At 35.0% G+C, this 19,667-nt stretch overlaps 2 protein-coding genes across 5 annotated transcripts; both read left to right on the forward strand.

Moving 5' to 3' along the window:
• Positions 1 to 3,595: 3,595 nt before the first annotated feature.
• Positions 3,596 to 17,176, forward strand: LOC102581817 (serine/threonine-protein kinase EDR1-like). 4 transcript variants are annotated; one of them, XR_366860.2, is made up of 14 exons: positions 3,596 to 4,760; positions 7,162 to 7,599; positions 9,305 to 9,408; positions 9,792 to 11,050; positions 11,148 to 11,188; positions 12,153 to 12,221; positions 13,641 to 13,741; positions 13,905 to 13,983; positions 14,103 to 14,201; positions 14,281 to 14,349; positions 14,573 to 14,663; positions 15,748 to 15,797; positions 15,980 to 16,156; positions 16,737 to 17,176. XR_366860.2 is itself a non-coding variant. In XM_006341507.2 (13 exons), the coding sequence occupies exons 1-13, from the start codon at positions 4,278 to 4,280 to the stop codon at positions 16,861 to 16,863; spliced, it is 3,096 nt and encodes a 1,031-aa protein (XP_006341569.1). In that variant the 5' UTR covers positions 3,599 to 4,277; the 3' UTR covers positions 16,864 to 17,176. The 4 variants fall into 4 exon arrangements, 2 of the variants coding, with proteins under 2 accessions (XP_006341569.1, XP_006341570.1); XR_001472749.1 differs by lacking the exon at positions 16,737 to 17,176 and having other exon boundaries at positions 14,573 to 14,702; positions 15,980 to 16,004; XM_006341507.2 differs by lacking the exon at positions 14,573 to 14,663 and having other exon boundaries at positions 3,599 to 4,760.
• A 111-nt stretch (positions 17,177 to 17,287) lies between these two features.
• LOC102582466 (peptidyl-prolyl cis-trans isomerase FKBP17-2, chloroplastic) lies at positions 17,288 to 18,803 on the forward strand. Its single transcript, XM_006341509.2, has 3 exons — positions 17,288 to 17,793; positions 17,891 to 17,935; positions 18,205 to 18,803. Exons 1-3 carry the CDS (start codon positions 17,396 to 17,398, stop codon positions 18,566 to 18,568), a joined length of 807 nt encoding a protein of 268 aa, XP_006341571.1. The 5' UTR covers positions 17,288 to 17,395; the 3' UTR covers positions 18,569 to 18,803.
• The last annotated feature ends 864 nt before the right edge of the window (positions 18,804 to 19,667 follow it).

Consider the following 19,667-nt stretch of genomic DNA (forward strand, 5'->3'; position numbering starts at 1 on the left):
ATTTTGGGATTAAGGCGTGATTATAGTTTGATTTGTCATTAAAGTTATATCAGCATCATAATTTATTTACAAAGACGTATTCAGAATTTATGAATTTGTATAGGCTACATACTATAACAATCTCAAGTTAATATTATTATTATTATAACTAAATTTATTATGAAATATTCTTAGTTTCCAAACAAGAGACTGATGCAAGGACAAGCCCAACAAAAAATGGTCCAATGGAAATTACAAATTGTAGCCTATAACTTCCAATCTTACTTTTCTCGAACAGAGGATATATTTGATTTGAAAACCAAAAATAGAAAGAAAAGAAATACTCCTAGTTTTTTTTCTTCTTATAAAGAAAGAAGAGAAACAAATTGAACAATTAATAAATATTAAATAATGTTTGAAAAAAAGAATATATTGTTTGGACAAATAAGGCCGCCAATGACCATGTCAGACTCCACCTACTATTTAAATTTTAAATAAATAATTTCCCTCACCTTTAACTTTTGCTTATGTCAGTCTCAAAACCTCCAACAATTACTCATTTTATGTAGTAATAATAACAACATATATTAAATATATTTAAAAAATTATATGTAAATTTTATTTCTATCTGAAGAGATAGAGAGACAATCACTCATTTTATATTACTTATACATTTTGTAAAATCAAATCGAAAAGAATAGTGCATTATCATATTTCTAGAAATACAATTTTCAGTCCTACATATTAGTTATTTTAACATATTAAAATATTTGATGTTTAACAAATTTAAGAAATTATTTACAACTAGTTTTCTTTTCTTTTCACATTACCACTATTATTACAATTAATTTAGTATCAAATGAGTTATTTACCATATATAGAGAAAGATAAATTTTAATAGTTAGGTAATACGAATAAGAGATACTAGTAAGTTCTATTTTAACGTCACCAAACATTATGGTGGATCAAATGTATTTTTTTCATTCTTAATTAAGAATCTCGAATTTAAGTCTTATAATGACACGAAACACTCAATTTTCTCTTTATTAAGCGACACAATACAAATTTAAATTAATCATACCATGGGTATATATTTTTTTAATTAAAATATAATTAAGTGTAGATGAAAAAAAGAAGCGTTCATGTGGTTGGTCAAAAACATGGCCCACCAAGAAATGATATACAGTATAGTTGAGTAGTTGCTGACGAGATAAGGATAATCAATGTACATTAGGGTTGACCTAATTTGTTTTATATATTATATTAAAACTGAAAATTTGAATACAACCTATATTTTTTTAAAAAAATTATAATCAAGAACTATAAGATTCAATAATGGAGCGCTATAAAAAATAATTACCTAGTGTTTTTTTTAATCAAAGTATATTCCAATAATACGAATTGTTAGTTGTGGATTATGGACTGCACCTCACTGGAAAAAAAAGTCTGAATCTTTTATAATCTAATTATATAATGTAAAAAATACCTATATCGATTATATTATAAAAAGTTTCAACAAAAAGACAGGAAAGAGAAAGTATCAAACAGATCCACACTTCGTTATATATAGTATTATATATATGAATTTTTTTGTGAATTTAACTGAATTCAGTATTTTCAATCAAAATATAAATTAGCAAAGTGAAGTAGAAGGGCAAGAATTAGTATGGAACGACTTTCTCCAAAATGAAGTTTTACACCATACGAATTTAAATTAATCAAACGAGCGAAAAGAAATAGGACACGTAAGGAGCTAGGACACCTTTGAAAAGTGCATGCCACCACATATGATATCAATTGTCATTTTATATTATTTTGGGATATTCACAACCACACACTATACACATATAATACTATAACCCAACAACAGGTCATCTCTATAATTCTAATATAAAATACATATACGGAATATTAAAATAAAGTCATTTTCATTGTCTCTTTCCTCCATTATTTTTATCCTTTTTCATCATATTATGAAAAGTAGGAGACACATTTATTTATCATTTTTGAGGAAATTTTGAGTGATATAAAAGTCAATTAAGAACCAATAGGTGAGAAAAGTTATTGATCTTATATCTAATTTTTAATTAATGCCTAAAAGTAGAAGAGGGTTCTAGTAGTGGAACTACTGACTATTCTTCCATTCAACTATATCAACACGCACAATTAAATGTATTGCTTTTGTTATTCTTAAACTTTATTGGAATCACAATCATTTATAATATTTAGACATAAATGGTACTAATAATATTCTTTTAAATATCCAACCCTAATCTTTTTGATGACTAGGCATATCTTGATTTCTTGAAGCATATTTAAAATTCAAGAATTGAAAAATGGAAAAGTTAAATATTCCATTTAGGTTTTGAAAAGAAAGTATCATAGTCAGTTAAAATAAAACCGAGGAAGTAGTACTCACATTTACAAGTATCAGATGATTTAATTAACTAAGATACAAACACATAAAAAAAATCACCTCATATTTTTATCTCGATTGAAATTGAACATCTCATGTTCAATCACCTTCACTATTGGTTGTCGTGAAGTACAAAATATACCAAAAATGCTGATTTACTAGGAAGCGTAACGAGATAAATAATCCATCGAAGTTATAAAATGGTGTTCAAATTGACTTAAAAATTGGTCAAACTTATTTTTAAATAAGTTTTTGACTTTTAGAAGTCTTTGACAAATATAAAAAATAACTTAAATAAAGTTAAAAATGACTTGAAATAAGTTAGGAAATATTTGACAATGTCAAAAATGAGTTAAAATAAGTTAAAAATGACATAAATAAGTAAAAAATCAAAAGTAGGTCTCCTCCTACTTTTTATTTTTTTAACCTAAAAATCATTTCAATTTAATTTTTTATTTTTGAAATCTATTTTTTAAGCCAATTCAAACATTGCTTACGTTACTATTTTAATAATAATATTCCATCTTGGAATTGGCAACTCCAGTTGTGCGTGCGCAGGGAGCAAACACCCTATGTGTCTCTGTGGGAGAGAGAATGGAAGGCAAAGTTGGTTTTGGATCCTACCTAAATGGTCTATTACCCTCTTCGTTCCGTATTAGTTATCAATATTTCTAAAACTAAACGTGAAAAAATGTCACTAAATTTATCTTGAATAATTAAAATGACAAGTATATATTTTGAAACAATTATTTCAAATAACCATGACAACTAAAATGGATAGGATGAAGTAGGTATCACATAGAATTGTAGTAATATGGATATGATTCCTTCACTCTTTTTGAATAAAAAGAGTCTTTATTGAACTACTTCTCTTTTATTCAATTGTTTTTACGGTATTATTCATATTAATCGAGTACTAAAACAAGTAAAAAAAAGATAGTGTAATAGTACAACTATCTTAAGTCTTGGGATACCAAATCTGTTGTATTAGTTAAATTTCAATGCAAATATAAAAAAAAAGGTAATAGTACACTCATTTGACACTCAAGGATGTAAATAGTTAAAAAAAATTGATGAATCGAAAGTCTATTAGTGAAAGTTAGTTGAGGTGGGTGTAGGAAAGTGAAAGCTAATATGAATACCATAGTTTTAAAAATAGTACAACCATTGATTTTATGGGAAATGCTACTAAGTAGAGAGTTGTGTGTGTGCCTCAAAAATTTGAATGTGGGTCATCTCTCTTGATTATTATGAGCCAACTCCCACTTGTTGGTCTTTGCTGTCTTTTGGCCTCTCCCTTTTCCCAAACTCACCACTTATAGAACCCCCTTTTGGCTTTTAATTAGTATATACGACTAGGAGTATACAATTTGTCATTCTTCTTGTAACCAGTAAAGTTTCAATCTTTCTCTCTCTCTTCACGCAATCCAACATCCTTTCTTGCATTCTTGTTCCCCTTTTCTTGATTTTCTCTTCTTCTTCTTATTTGCTAAGCAACAGAACAACTTTTTGTCGATTCTTCACTGTTTCTTTTTTGTCTGTAGACAGACTTTTTGTCTTCCTGACATAATACATGTGTGTTATATATATGAGTATTTGAATTCTTTATTGTGTTTCAAGATTTGAATTTGCCGACTGGGTTCTTGTTACTATAAAGCAAACTTTAATGGGTGATGACTAATTTGAGTGATGGATTTGATTTGTCAAGTTCTTGGATGTTGACTTGAAACCCTTTATCAAAGGAAACTTAAATTCTCCCCATTCTTGTTGTTATTGTGATTATTGTGTATCAAGATTCATGCTTGGAGTGCGACAATGGAGAGGTTTATGGCCTGCTTTCCACTTCTTTAACACTTTGTTCAGAGGTTTAGTTTAAGGAAAGATGAAAAATTTTCTGAAGAAATTTCATATCTCTAGTCAATCAGAGGATTCAGAAGGGTCAAAGTCTTCAGCTAAGATCAAGAGATTGAGTGACGGTTTGTCGTCTGAAAGACATTCAAATTCTAGGTCTGATGATAATAAGCCCTTTTCAGCTATTTCTGGATGGTTGAATTCTGTTACCAATCGTCAAAGTCCTAGTCCTCCATCTTCTTCAAACGTGAGTAGAGGGAATATTAGGATGGAACCTTCTGATTCTGCTAGTAGCAGTGCCTTAGAGGCTGCTTTAGATGCTGTAAGGCGTGATTCGGAGTCTAGCAACTCGAGGGGGCCTGATATAGAGGAAGAGTATCAAATACAATTAGCTCTGGAGTTGAGTGCAAGGGAAGACCCCGAGGCAGTTCAGATTGAAGCTGTTAAGCAGATAAGTTTAGGCTCGTGTGCCCCGGAGAACACTCCAGCTGAAATTGTAGCTTATAGATATTGGGTAAGTTTGTTTCATCTAGTTGTTTGGTTGATTTTTAATTGCTTTTCTTTAGCTTGTTTTCCTTTTGGTATTAGTAGGCATTTAGGTGTAGCAATTTGGGTGATTAAATTTTTTTTGGGACCTAATTTTACCAAAAGATAGGAATTTAGTAGGTTAGTGAGTTCCTTGACTCTGTCAACACATTGGGCTGACAACATGCTGCTTTGATAATTATGCATTGGTGATCATGTTTATTATATTGTTTTGGTTTGTTAACAGTTAGTTTCAGCTAAGTGATGCTGCAACATGCCTCTAATTAGCGATTGCGGTTAAGCAAATTCAGCCTTTATAGTGCCATTGTTGTCAATATAATGATAATGATAGGTGTCACTATTTTGCTGTTGATTATACTTGGCATTCCTCAAGGAGTAAATATACGAAGAAGTCAAGAGGGTCAATATCAACTATATATATAAAAGTGTTTTTGACTTTATATATAATGTAATTTTTCGATGAAGGGGGCTTGAATGAACCCCCTTCCAGTACCTTAGCTCCATCCCTGCTAATACCAAATCAATTGCTTAGTTTCGTGGTCTTCATTCTTCTAGATAGAATGTGGGTTCAAGATAACTGGAGCTCAAAATTCTCATGACAAAAACCCTTCAGGGTGGCCTAGTGGTTTGGGATTGGGACTTCCATGTTGGAGGTCTCAAGTTCGAAACTCATTGCCAGCGAAAGTAGGGGGTTTGCCTTCTGGGTCGAGCTCGTCACACTGGGCTTGCCTAGTGCGGGTTACCTCTCCTATGTGGTTTGCGAGCTATTGCATAGGAGCGGGGGCTTTACCCTATGCGCACCTAAAAGGGTAGAGGCTGCGGGTTTCCCTAGTCATCAAAAAAAATAAAATTCTCATGACAAAAACCCTTCAGGGTGGCCTAGTGGTTTGGGATTGGGGACTTCCATGTTGGGGGTCTCAAGTTCGAAACTCATTGCCAGCGAAAGTAGGGGGTTTGCCCTTCTGGGTCGAGCTCGTCGCACTGGGCTTGCCTAGTGCGGGTTCCCTCTCCTATGTGGTTTGCGAGCTATTGCATAGGAGCGGGGGTTTTACCCTATGCGCACCTAAAGGGTAGAGGCTGCGGGTTTCCCTAGTCATCAAAAAAAATAAAATTCTCATGACAAAACTATGAAGATGTTGATATTATCTATAGGGAAGTTCATTCAGTGGCATTGCGTGGAATATAACACACTTTGACACTGGAATTCTCGTATTATAGTGTGCTCTGATGTGGTGTGGTAAAGACCTTGTTAAACATGGATATGTTATCCTTTATCAAAAAAGAAATATGAAGGGATATGCTATATTAATAAAAGATGCCGTAAAGAAATTTTTTCCGAAATAAAAAGACTCCTAATGCTCAGTTCATGGAAAATCTAAGAAGTAAAAGAAAATGCACATGCTTGATGTATATATTAAGGGGAGAAGTCATAGTAAAGGGAAGTTCCTACTCATCTTTTGCGACAAACATGCTTCTTATAGTGGATAATATATTTTCCCGACAAGACTAGTATGTACATGGTGTTCGTCTTTTCACACTCTGTAGATAAATGGAAATGACCTGAGTTGAGTGGCTACTTCTCATTTTCGTTGATATAGAGGTTCTCGCAGGACTTTGGTCTTGTGGTAAGAGCATAATGTATGATGAGTAGGTTAGGCGCGCGTCATGGGTTCGAACCTGCCGTGGACAAAGCCTGGTATTTAAGTACAGAAGGTAGAGGGGCTGACCACTGTCCACCGAGTTTGAACCTGTGCCACTGGCCTTGAAGATTTCGTGGACATAAAAAAAAAGAAGCCATTGATTTAGAAGCAAAAAGAAGCAAACCTTTACTAATAATCCTGGACGACAAATTGCAGCTAGTTAGGAAAAGCACTATTACAAACTGGATGAGTACATTCCAACAGAGTTCCCTGAGAAGAACCAAAACTTTCTTTGGTCTTTTGGATACCATCCGGGCAGCGCAGTTATGCATTGAAAATTTCTTTATATTTACTTCCATGTTGCTATTTGGGTGGGTTGGGAAGCCTTAAATCTGGTCATACCCAGCTGCAATCTGGTGAAAGGTAGGCAGTAGGCACTATCCCTGCTTTTAGTGATAGAGTCCATTTTGCAGATGATTCTCAGTTGCCATTTTTCAAACACAAGGTTTTCTATCTCTATTATCTTGTCATATTAATTTCCAAGAGAACAAGATTTTATAGAAAGCTCAGTTGTCTGACATTTGGAGAGATTGGTTTGTGGACTACTATTTGCTCTATTGTTTGATCCACCCGTGATGCTTATTTTGCACAAAATATCCCTGTTTCTATTCCGTGCTCTTCTCTAACACATGAATTATCTCATATTATAGATTTATGAATGCTTTTCAGAATTACAATGCTCTAAGCTTTGATGACAAGATCCTGGATGGCTTTTATGATCTTTATGGGATCCTGACAGAGTCCGATCCCTCAAAAATGCCCTCTCTTATCGATCTACAAAGAACACTGGTAGCAGACCAGATCACTTGGGAAGCTATCCTTGTTAATAGAGCTGCGGACTCTAAGCTGTTGAAGTTAGAACAGAAAGCTATAGAGATGACTGCTAAGGTCAGGTCAGAATCCATAGGTTTTGCTGATAAAAAGTTAGTTCAGAAGCTTGCGATGCTAGTTTCTGAACACATGGGTGGTTTAGTTGGTGATCCTGACGGCATGTTAATAGCATGGAGAAGCCTTAGTCATAGTCTAAAGGCCACTTTTGGGAGCATGGTTTTGCCTCTGGGTTCTTTGACTGTCGGACTGGCTCGTCACCGTGCCTTGTTATTTAAGGTACTAAGCTTTTTTGACCCTCAAAACCTTTAACAATACACTTCTATTTATCTAGGAAATATATAAAACTCGGTAGTTTCATGCTTAACTGTTTGATGCTTACACAAGGAAGGTGGGCTAGCTGACTATGATCTTGAGATGTTTGAATCAACTTATCTCACTTATGAAGCGTAATTTATTTTCAAAGTTGGATCGTGACAGTGATGATACCCCTTTTTTATCAAACAAAGACTACATATCCACATAGAGAAAACTGATAAGTTTTGTAGATAGAGGACATACATTCTTCATATAAAAGATGAACAACAGCAGTGTTCCTTGGATACGCTGTTGGGTGAGTTTAGTTCAGTTTTATTTGGATGCTTCTCAAATATTTGTTTGAAGTACTTTAGTCAACCATTATTTAAATCCAGTATGCAGTCTCCATATACTGTTCAGCATTCCACATCCATTCTTTCTGCTGTTGTATGCAGGTGTGCTATATCCATCCTTTATAAGATGTCAATTGCAAGTGTGCTGTGCCCTAATCAAATATGAATTGAATCAGTAATGTCCCCACATTCTGTTCAGCAATCCGTCTATGCTTTCTACTTTTTGTGCATAATTGATGTGTCTCCATCTTTTCTGGAGAGTCAATGGCAAGTTCCTGCATGATATCCTTGTCACTTCTCAGTAGCCTTTCATATCAAACATCATGTCTATTCATACGTTTGATGCATGAGAATAACCCAGAGTATGTTTGTCCCATTTAATTGTTATGACTTAGAAAATATTTGACAATATCCTCCTCTTGTGCTTACCGATTTGATTAAAATCAACTTTTGCTGTGGTCATTAAAATATTAAGCCAAGAAATAATCCAGCTGAACTGTATTTTAAGCCAAAATGACTTGAGAAGTGATTGCAGACACTCGTGTTTTTAAATTTATTCCTTTAACACCCATTAGCTAGCACATTCTGCCAATTTTCTTGTTTTTGTTGAATAGTACTTTATGTATTGCGTATCTCATTTTTGCGACTAAAAGGTCATTATTTTATGTTTTAAAGAGTTAACAAGAAACATGAAAGGAATTAGACCATACCAAAAGTTCAAGGCAGAGGTCTTTGGATTTTTCTTTAAGAAAAAAAGATTCTCTCTGTCCTTGCCTTTTCCTTTCTCAAGTTAGAAAGGTTAGATCTCCATGCCTTTGCCTTTCTTAAGTTAAAAATTGAGCAACGTTATTTCCATCAAACAAAATATATTGTTCAATAAGCATAAAGAACGGCGACAAGTATCTTACTTCAGAAAGGAAAGCCAATATTTCCTTCAAACAATATATTCTAGATCTCTCTCTTTCTGTGTGTGTGTGTGTGTGTTTGTGTCAGTGTCTGTATACATGTCTGGTATTTATGGTGGATGTAAATTATTTTTCTTCAAACAAATAATTAAACATACTGATGATAAACTTCCTCTTAATCCAGTAAGGAGCCAAAAAAAAAAACGAAAGGAAAGAAAGTGAAAAATTGTAAACAGCTAAAATTGATATATGGACTTGCTGATTCCTGTAGCTTGGACCTGAGGATGAGTAAAGCTGGATTCTCATGTATCTACATTCTACTATGGTTTTCTATCACTGTTGTGTTTGGTTCTTCATCTCCTGGCATGATGGTCAACTGGGGCCTTTCTTTTTGGCTATGATTTGATGTACTTCTGAAATTTTGTACAGGTTTTGGCTGATAGTGTGGGGCTCCCGTGTCGATTAGTAAAAGGCCAAGAATACACAGGTTCAGATGAAGTTGCAATGAACTATGTAAAGCTTGAAGATGGAAGGTTTCTTCCCTTTAGTCTTTTTCCTTATTCAGATTTTCTAATTTCATTTCCGATTCCTATGTTTTTGTACCATAGTTGGTATACAGTCAGGTAGCATTTCAATGAGCAAGGTATATGTTAAGTTTTCAAGGCAGAGTGCTTGATAAATCTTCTTTGTTATTAAATACATCTCTTTTGACAAGTCAAATACACAACTTATCTATAAAGTAGCAAGGTGATCAATTTGAAACATATAATCTGTTTCTCCTATTTCTTAAGATTGTTTCTGTTTTAATTTGCTGGGAGTATAAATTTGAATTCACCAGGGTGGAAAAGTTTGTTCAAGCATATAATTACTCCTCCCAAAGTTGCCTCTTTTGCTTACGAAGTTATATGCTTTGCAGGGAATATATTGTTGATTTGATGGCAGACCCTGGCACACTTATTCCCTCTGATACATCTGGAACACAGGGAGACTATGAGGAATCCATCCTCTCCATCAGTCCATCCTCCAAAGATGTTGATTCTCATACGGGTTCTTCTAGTAGTGGGGTTGCTTGTTCTTCAGAAGATCATTCAGAGTATGGAATCGAAGAGAGGAAATCCAGGTTTGGTGAAATCAGTGCAGGAAATGAGTCTCCCTCTACAGGTAATTCAGAAAAGAAGAAAGGAAATAATAACTCTGATGACTTCACAAAGCTTCGTATGGTGAAGGAGCAAGGGCTGGAAACTTCATCCAGGACTGGGCATGCAAGATCTCCTTATTCACATACAAGATCTCCTTCCTGGACTGAGGGCATTAGTTCCCCAGCTGTACGGCGAATGAAAGCGAAGGATGTCTCACTGTACATGATTGATGCTGCTAAAGAAAATCCACAGCTAGCTCAAAAACTTCATGATGTCTTACTTGAAAGTGGTGTTGTTGCACCACCAAATTTGTTCACTGAAGTCTATTCAGAGCAATTAGATGCCTCCACTGTGGAGGGAAAATCCAGGTCAGAGGATATGGAAAGTCAGGGTAGGGATGAGGTTGAGAAAATCAAGAGTCAAGTTGATCTAGATTGTAATAATTTCTTGCCTCCTTTGGCTTATCATGCCATGTCCAAGGTCAATCCCCGTGGGCCATTTGATCCTCATCTGGATGGTGGAGAAGTTAGTGGGCAGCATGTTTCCCCACACTCTGAGCTGGCTGCAGCGAAATTCACAAAAAATATGCCTGTTGCTGCAGCTGCAGCTGCAGCAGCAGCTGTGGTGGCATCTTCAATGGTAGCTGCTGCAGCAAAGACCACATATGGTTCAAATGCTGATCTCCCTGTTGCAGCTGCTGTGAGAGCCACAGCTGCAGCAGTGGTAGCAACAACTGCCGCTGTCGCTAAGCAATATGAAAACTTGGAGACATCTGCTCACTTACCAAATAGTCCTGCTTTCTTCCTTAATTTAATCGACCCTAAAAGAGTTGATAAAGATGCAGATGGTGCTGTGCCTGAAAAACGGGGTAGTGATGATCAAGTGCATGAGGCATTAGGAGTGAATTATGAGGGTGAAAGAGTATCAGATAGGTCAACTGGTAATGATAGTGTGAAATCTGATGTGACACTTGATGATGTCGCAGATTGTGAGATTCCAATGGAGGAGATCACCTTGGGTGAGCGTATCGGACTTGGTATTGACCTGCATTGTATATTTCCAATTATACAAGCATCCATGAAGTAGTTTAACTCCGCGTCATTTTATATTTTTACTAATCTTTCCTGTTGCAGGATCTTATGGGGAGGTCTATCGTGGAGAGTGGCATGGAACTGTAAGTTTTTCTATTAGATTTCTTCTTTTCATTTTAGGTTTTGCTGTAATGAACTTTTGCATCTTTTTTCTTTACAAAGTTGAAAGCTAGAACATACTGTCTTATCTGACTATCAGATGCAAGTTGTTTCTTCAACTTAGAGAGTAATGATATGTATGGGCATCTGAAATTTGTGGATGTTGTTAGTGTGTGAAGTAAGTGAAGTTTTTGAAGACTGCCAAGTTTCATTTATACTTGTGTGTTCTTGTAGTTTGAAGAGTCTCCAAGAGGATTTATAATGGCCTTCTGAGAATGGTAATTGTGGAAGAGTTAATAATACTCCACCTATTGATTTGAGGTTTTGGGTTGGATCCTCATATTCTTGGATAAACCTATTCTCTCACATGTGGGGTGGGGAGGGTGTTGGAGATATGTAATTTCTCATACCGGGTATTGAAGGGCATTCAAAGACCTTTATAAACCCTTATACCCGATATGGAATTTAGGATACCAGGGGCATGTGTGACTGCTTTAAGTTGGTTCAACATAGATGTCAGCAAAAAGCTGTAGATAATAACTCAGTGACAAAAAGATTACTCTTTCTGAAGTAGTTACCAAGTTTCAAAAAAAGATTACTCTTTCTGAAGTTACTGAATCTTCTTACACTTGTCATTTTACCAAAACAAATGAATAATTAAACTACTAAGAACCTGTTTTGCGCACCATTATTGAAAGCTTATATATATATATATTTTCTTTTTTTTTTTTTTTTAAATTCTGGATGTTAATGCCTCATAGGAAAAAGTGTATGACTGGATTCATTGACACTGTTTAGATATTGTGGGTCAACGGTGATATAGCTGGGTTGTTCAGTCATTCTTCACTTGCATCAAATTTAAATGGGAAAAATCCATTTCTCTTATAAACATTCATCATTGTCTTCAACTTGAACTGATACAAATAGATGGAACCTTCTTATTTTCAGGAAGTAGCTGTGAAGAAATTCCTAGACCAGGAGTTAGCTGGTGAATCCCTTGAAGAGTTTAAAAGTGAGGTATACCCTTTCTTGTCCAACATAGGCCTTTTCCCTTGGTTTTTCAGGGAAGTTTTGAAAATTACAATTCATGGCATTACTATCACATCTCAGATGTCTTTCTAAATCGTCAATGGGTTTTCTTTTTTTCAAAATATATTGAAAAACACTTTCAAAAGAATTTGAAAAGCTAATGAATAAATGCCAAAGGAAAAAAAATTCCAGAATAAGAACATTAAAATGGGGATACATGCCCTAGTACCACTGACCCAAGAATAAAAAATCTAGCTTAATGCAAGCCCTAGTCACTAACTCGTTATAAGCTAGCAAGAATACTGGCAGAAAGTAATGCTTGCTTGTAATGTACAATTACCACTGACGGGAATCGGGATAAGGGAAGGATAGCCTAGTGCTAAAGACCCTATACCTCCAATCGTTAGGTTGGTGGTTCGAGCCACCAATGGAGAAAAATTGGAGAGGGCCACTGCTGGGCTCCTAGAAGGTCTTGTTGTTTTGATGGATTTTACCATATCAAAAGAAAGAATTGTGTAATTACATCTTATAAATTTTTGTATAGAATGCTTGATCTTTGTGTGAAAGAAAAATTTATTTGACTGATGGAGAAATAAAATAAGGATTACTTGACTTGAGCCAGTATCAAAATGGGTAAGCATGCTGCAATTTCGCTTAAATAAAGTTGAATTCGTCCAACTAATACTCTAGGAAATCATGACATGATTTATAATTACTGACTCAGAGTCGATATAACTGATAGTCACCTTCATCTCTCTGGGTGGTTTGATAATCATGTAAATATATTCAATGGCGTGAATTTATTTTCTGGCTCACTATCAACTTTTACTCAGTTAAGATTTATTAATTTCAAGCTTCCAGAAAATTGAGAAATTTTCATTACTTTGTTTTCCAAATTGATTCCTTCCTTTCTTGCTTACATAATTGAACTAAGAGAAATCAAAAGCTATATGGAAAAATTCACTCTTTATTCAGCTAGTGGTCCTTCTAATAGCTCCTCTATGCTCTTCTTACTTTGTAACTCTTGGTAAGAAGCGCACAGTATGTCAACTAACATGCTGATGCAGTCTTTTATTTAAACTGTTCCTCTCTATCATCCAAGTTAGTGAAAGTTTTCTCCACTGAGTTCAGCTCTTTGATGTTTGATCAATTTTCCCAATTCAAACTGTAAATGATGCAGAGCCTTAAGTGATTACTAAATTTCTTACCTTTCCAGTTGAGATTCTTCATTTTTTACTCTTTGTAGATTTTTCTTTCTGAATGTTGTTGCAGATCTATTTTGTGCACTTATCCATTTGTAGTCTGTTTCTTACACTAACAACTTCAGAAGTCATTGCTCTTATCTGATGTGTTATTTAGCATAAAGGAATATTGTAATCTCATTCAAACTTAATTTTTCCTTGGAAGGTGATGATCATGAGAAGACTCCGGCATCCTAATGTAGTCCTGTTCATGGGAGCTGTTACACGTCCTCCAAACCTTTCAATTGTTACCGAGTTTCTTCATAGGTACATCAAAATACTGTAATATTTTGTTTCGCGGTAGTTCTGGTCCTCCAGGAAATTTTTAAGTTGCCTAGTAGCTATTGCCAAGCTTGGAAATATAAAATATTTGCAGCTTTGATTTATAACCGTTCAAATGCTGGAAATCAAATTATATTTTGTTTTGCAGAGGTAGTTTGTACAGGTTAATTCATCGATCGAACAATCAATTAGATGAAAGGAGACGGTTGAGGATGGCTCTTGATGCTGTATGCTCCACTTTTCTCTTTTTTTTTTTTTTTTTTTTTTTTTTTAAACTTTTCCATTGATTCAAACCTTCTACATTACATAATGACTTTCTGCTATACGTTATTTATTTAACTAACAGGCTCGAGGGATGAACTATCTACACAATTGCACTCCTGTGATAGTTCATCGTGATTTGAAGTCTCCAAATCTCCTTGTGGATAAGAACTGGGTTGTGAAGGTGGAATTCCTTTAACTGAAACCTAGTGAATGACATCTTACAATACCTTCCCATTTAACACAACTATTTGTGACTCTAGGTATGTGATTTTGGGTTATCGAAAATAAAGCACAGCACCTTTCTATCTTCAAGATCAACTGCTGGGACGGTAAGCGGGAGGATTTGATTCAATTACTCAGTACATGCTTCTTTCTTCCTTTTTCTTTTTGTACATTCGTTTAGCTGTTAAATTGACATTCTCCTATGCTTGATAATCTTCTCCTGTGCTTCTTGTTCCCACGACTTTATTTCATAGTGGTGCCCTTATTAATAGAACTTGTAATATTCCAGTCATGCATACCTGCTAATCTTTGTACATCATTTTATATCAGCCCTTTTGTAGAAGATAGCTCCATGCTGTTGGTCTTAAAACAATTCAGGCTTTTGGAGATGTTTTGGTTGCCAAGTTTCGCCTTCAAAAAGGTGGTCACTGTGATCCATGGTTCAAAAATAAATTTAAATGTATGACATGTTTACCTCATCTGAAAAGAGTATCCAGGCTTCTAATTACATATTTTAGCCCTTTCCGATATCAAGACTTAGTTTTGAAGTTGTGAAAATGTTTTACCTTGTTATCTGCGCACATGATGAACTGCTGCTCTTTGATACTATTGATTTTGAAGGAAGTCACTAAATATATATGATGGAGATAGTTCCGAAATGCCAAAATTGCGTATTTCTATTGTCTTTCATTTGTTCTCATAAACCTAGATGCATAAATATAGTTTAGTACTTTCTGTTGTTTGCTGATCTTCACGTCTTATTTAGTGGTTATAGTATTCATTAAGGTAGAAAATTTATAAGTTCTGTATCTAATGCTAAGTGGGCGTTTGGCCATGTTCCATTGTGATGTTTGAAAAAAGTAGGTTTTTGTTTTCAAAGTGAAAAGTTGTATTTGAAAATTGGAGTTGTGTTTGTCCATGAATACGAATTGGAGTTGTTTTTGTTCATGGCCAAACGCCTCCTAACTCTGCTGTATTGCATTTCTCATAATATACAATGTGTAAATTTTCCCTTTCTGCTGATATTTTGTGGAAATTAGCAGTTACAATAGAATATGCTTGCTTCATTCAGATTCTCGGTGAATTCTTTCAATTTTCGAACACATAGGGTTGAGGGTTGTTATTTGGAATTAAATTGGATGACTATTGTAGTTAAGCCTGTGCTGCACAAAATGCTTGCAGTTTCAAGGGTAGAAATTTAGCACTTGTAGAAACATATATTTTTTGTTAGTAATACTAGGTAATGAACTGTTGTATGTTTCTACTTGTACACAGGAAATTTTCCCACATTAGAAAATACTAAGTAATGGAACTGTCGCTTTGGAGAAGTTTCTCTGAATTTTCATTATTCATGTATTACATATATATGGTCTAACTAAATACTGCAGACAACTCAGTATTTTCTTCATCATGGTTCTTTATGTATCCCTGCAAGAGTTTAATGAGCAAACATTTGACTCTTGTTGTTGCTGGCTTATGATTCTGCTGCAACCTTTTGTTTTCAGGCTGAGTGGATGGCCCCAGAAGTGCTGAGAAATGAGCCTTCAGATGAGAAGTATGTCTTAAATAATCATATTACCCCATTCAAAGTGTTGAATAAATATGTATTAGTGAAAGCAACGTATAACGCAAAAATCAGAACAATACTACTACAAATATGAGAGTTCAACAATGAGTTTCTTCACCGTCTTTGGTATAATGGTTGTTGATGTGTACAATGTTTTCATTTCCTTACAGATGTGATGTATATAGCTTTGGTGTCGTACTATGGGAGCTCTGTACTCTGCAGCAGCCATGGGGAGGAATGAACCCCATGCAAGTTGTAGGTGCAGTTGGATTTCAGCATCGCCGTCTTGACATACCAGATGACATGGATCCTGCTATTGCAGACATCATCCGAAAATGCTGGCAAACGTGAGAACAATTTATCTTTCAGTCATTATGCCCCTAATTGAGCTCCGTCCATAATCTTTTACTCCTTTAGAGCTTGTCAGGCTAACCAATGGTTTTGGTTAGTACTACAATCAGTGTTTATCATGTGATTGTTGGTCGTAATCAAGGCACCTAGGTGACCATCACCGTGTTGGTCTGGCAGTGCCTGAAGTTTTTGTGCATCTGTTAATATCTGCCCAATGGTATGTGTAAAAAGAGTGAGGGTTAACGTTCAAATCTCAGCAGAAGAAGAAACATTAGGTGATTTTTTTCCATCTGTCTATATCTTGATTGGCAAATTTATATGCTACCTTTGCTTGTGGAGGTAGCAATACCCCGTGAGAGTAAGTGTACACAAGCTGGCCTAGGACACCACTATCATTGAAAAAAAAGTGAGTCACTTATATATAATGTTAGTATGCAGTACCAAAGCACCTCAGCATGAAAGCCATGCCGTTAGTGTTGACAAAATATAGTACCTGCTTGCGTGTCGATACAAGGTTATCTCTGGTTTTCTTGATGTAAAAATCTGATTTTTTTGCTTTTCCTGTTTAATGTGTAGAGATCCAAAGTTACGACCTTCATTTGCTGAGATTATGGCTGCTTTGAAACCACTGCAAAAGCCTATAACCAGTTCACAAGCACCAAAACCACTGGGGAACAGAGGTCAAGAAAAGGGTCGGTCATAAAGAAACGTGGATGATCCAGCAGCATAGTATGTTTAGGACAGAAGGGAAAACGGAATTTTATCTTTTGTTGGAAATGAAGACAGGTCCATATTTGTTTAACCAGAAATTAAAGGAAGACATAAAGGATCTGTCAACAAACATATACTTCATGATGAGTCAATTGTTGTGATTTTTTTTTTGTTTTTTTTGTTTTCTGGCAGTTGTCAACCCACAGGTCCTCAACATTGTGCATCTTATCTTATGTATAATTCATTTTTGGGATCATTTTGTAATTAACAGAGATTGAGAACATTTCCCATACTTCCACATCAAATACTTTGAGATGCTTGATTATCCAGTTGCAGCAGTAGAGGAACAGCCTCATCCTTTTTTGTTTTTTGAATTTAAAGATTTATGTAATAGTCAATTGTTGATTTAGTTTTTAGTTGAAATAGCATGCCTGGAGAAAACTGATTCATGTAAAGATAAGGTAGGGACCATTTACTACAACTGTATACAGTTGAGTCACTACAAATATCTGCTACTCTCTCATATGCTCATTTCATATCCAAAAAACATGGCCACTCTCTTTGGATCCACACCTTCTCTGTCTCACCCAATTACCAGAACTAACTTTTCTTCATCCTCCCAAACTCCTCCTCCTTCTCAGCCACCAAATCAAAATCCACAACCACAAACTTCACCGCCATCTCAGCCACTGAGTGCAACTTCTGCAGAGCCTCCATCACCTGTTAATGTGCAGCAGCAAAAGCCTAGTAAATCTGCCCGCCTATCAACCTCTGCGGATTCCACTGATTGGATTGCCTCCTCCTTAACTAGGAGATTTGGCCTTGGTGCTGGACTTGCTTGGGCTGGTTTCCTTGCTTTTGGTGTTGTTTCTGAGCAAATCAAAACTCGCCTTGAAGTGTCTCAACAAGAAACAAATACAAGGTATTTCCATATTCTATTTGTTTCATGTGTTTTCTTCTCTGTATAATCATCAAAATTGTATCCAGGAAATATTAACTCTTCTTTACTTAATCGTCAGGGTTGTTGAGAAAGAAGAAGAAGTGGTCTTGCCCAATGGGATAAGGTACAGTCCCTACTATGCTAATCAAACTTTTATCCACTATAACAGTAAAGTCGTAAAATTATTTTCTCACTTTAAAATAACTGAATTTTACCTACTATAGAATCCATGTACTCACTATAGTAGTAAAATCACTAAACTTTACCTCCTATAACAGCAAAACTTACTCATCAAGGTGACATTTCAGTAACATGATAAAGTTCAGTTACTTTAACGTGATAACAAAACAAAAAGTTTTCCATATGTGAAATTGATCTATATTCGTCTAACAGGTATTATGAACTGAAAATTGGTGGCGGTGCAACACCAAGGCCAGGGGACTTAGTTGTGATAGATGTGAAGGGAAGCATACAAGGCAGTGGACAAGTTTTCGTGGATACATTTGGTGGTGATGGAAAGAAGAAGAGGCCATTGGCATTAGTAATGGGATCAAGGCCTTATAGTAAAGGAATTTGTGAAGGTATAGAAACTGTTCTAAAAAGTATGAAGGCAGGTGGAAAAAGAAGAATGATAATTCCTCCAAATTTGGGATTTGGAGAAGAAGGAGCAGATTTAGGAACAGGGCTGCAAATTCCTCCATCTGCTACTCTTGAGTATGTCATTGAAGTTGAAAAAGTTTCTATTGCACCTGCTTGATTGAAGGTATACAAATTGGAATATCAAATGGTATAACTTCAAGTGTTTGCTACTAAAAGGAAAATGCAAAATACTAGCTAATTATGTATTGTTCTTTAGTTGGCAAGAAAGATGTGTGAAAGTTGATTGCAACATATTGAGGAGGGGCATTCTCTCTTTCTACATTAAGAAGGAGATTAACCATTCTTGCAATTGGTGCTTTCATAATTTATTGATCTGATTAATTTGAATTTTCCGATGTGCAAGACCACTGAGAAGTACGTTCCCTATCACATTCTCAAAGATCTAGATATAATTTTTGACCAACTAAATACGATAGGTAGAATGAATTAGTATCCATTGGCCATAACTTGTGAACAATTGAGCAATAAATATATTTTTTACTTGTGATGATGAACCTAGCCAATTGAGCATGTTCACTATCTTTTAACTTGTTGAAATAAATGTTTAGTTCGACATATTTTTTTAAGCTGGGGCCATTTCTTACAAAAATATCAAACGAGACCAAATATTCAAGACCTCCCTTTACAAAGGTCATTCTTGTAAATCACCAAACTCCCATCTTATGATGTGATGCTATAGATCTAACTGAACGATTTGCCTTTATAATGAAAATCTTTAATTTTTGCCCTTCAAATGGATTGATCTTTAATTTTTATGTCTAGAAATTTAACTTGTGCTTAGTGGGACATAAGTTATTTAAGAACGCAAGACATAAATTTTAAGGTATTATGATGCAAAAAAGTTATTTATCGGATAAAAATTAAAAATCAGTACAAAATAAAAGGGTTAATTACTTGAGTGAATCCCTTTTAAAAAATAATTACTTATTTTAAATATACTATTTAATTATTACCATTTATAGCAATATATAACAATACAATGTATTTTATTAAATTGTGTTTCTCTCGCTTTGTTTCTCTCTCTCTCTCTCTCGCACTCTTCCTTCCTTTCTTTCTCTCTACAAACTTTTTTATGATCTCTTTTTCGATCTCTCCAATCCTTGGCTGATCAATGATGTAGCAAACGAAAGAGCATTTTATTATCTGTAAATTGAATAAAAATTTGTATCAATAATGAATTAAACAAGTAATCCAAT

Source organism: Solanum tuberosum, unplaced genomic scaffold (assembly GCF_000226075.1).
Source record: "Solanum tuberosum cultivar DM 1-3 516 R44 unplaced genomic scaffold, SolTub_3.0 scf00026, whole genome shotgun sequence".
NCBI classification, from domain to species: Eukaryota; Viridiplantae; Streptophyta; class Magnoliopsida; order Solanales; family Solanaceae; genus Solanum; species Solanum tuberosum.

Excerpts from the sequence above, each read along its gene's own strand:
- LOC102581817 (XM_006341507.2), top strand. The coding sequence starts at position 4,278 with ATGAAAAATTTTCTGAAGAAATTTCATATCTCTAGTCAATCAGAGGAT. Across the intron at positions 11,189-12,152 it reads GTGGAGAGTGGCATGGAACT|GAAGTAGCTGTGAAGAAATT; the intron begins GTAAGTTTTTCT and ends TCTTATTTTCAG. Across the intron at positions 12,222-13,640 it reads TTGAAGAGTTTAAAAGTGAG|GTGATGATCATGAGAAGACT; the intron begins GTATACCCTTTC and ends TTTCCTTGGAAG.
- LOC102582466 (XM_006341509.2), top strand. The coding sequence starts at position 17,396 with ATGCTCATTTCATATCCAAAAAACATGGCCACTCTCTTTGGATCCACA. Across the intron at positions 17,794-17,890 it reads CAACAAGAAACAAATACAAG|GGTTGTTGAGAAAGAAGAAG; the intron begins GTATTTCCATAT and ends CTTAATCGTCAG. Across the intron at positions 17,936-18,204 it reads GTCTTGCCCAATGGGATAAG|GTATTATGAACTGAAAATTG; the intron begins GTACAGTCCCTA and ends TTCGTCTAACAG.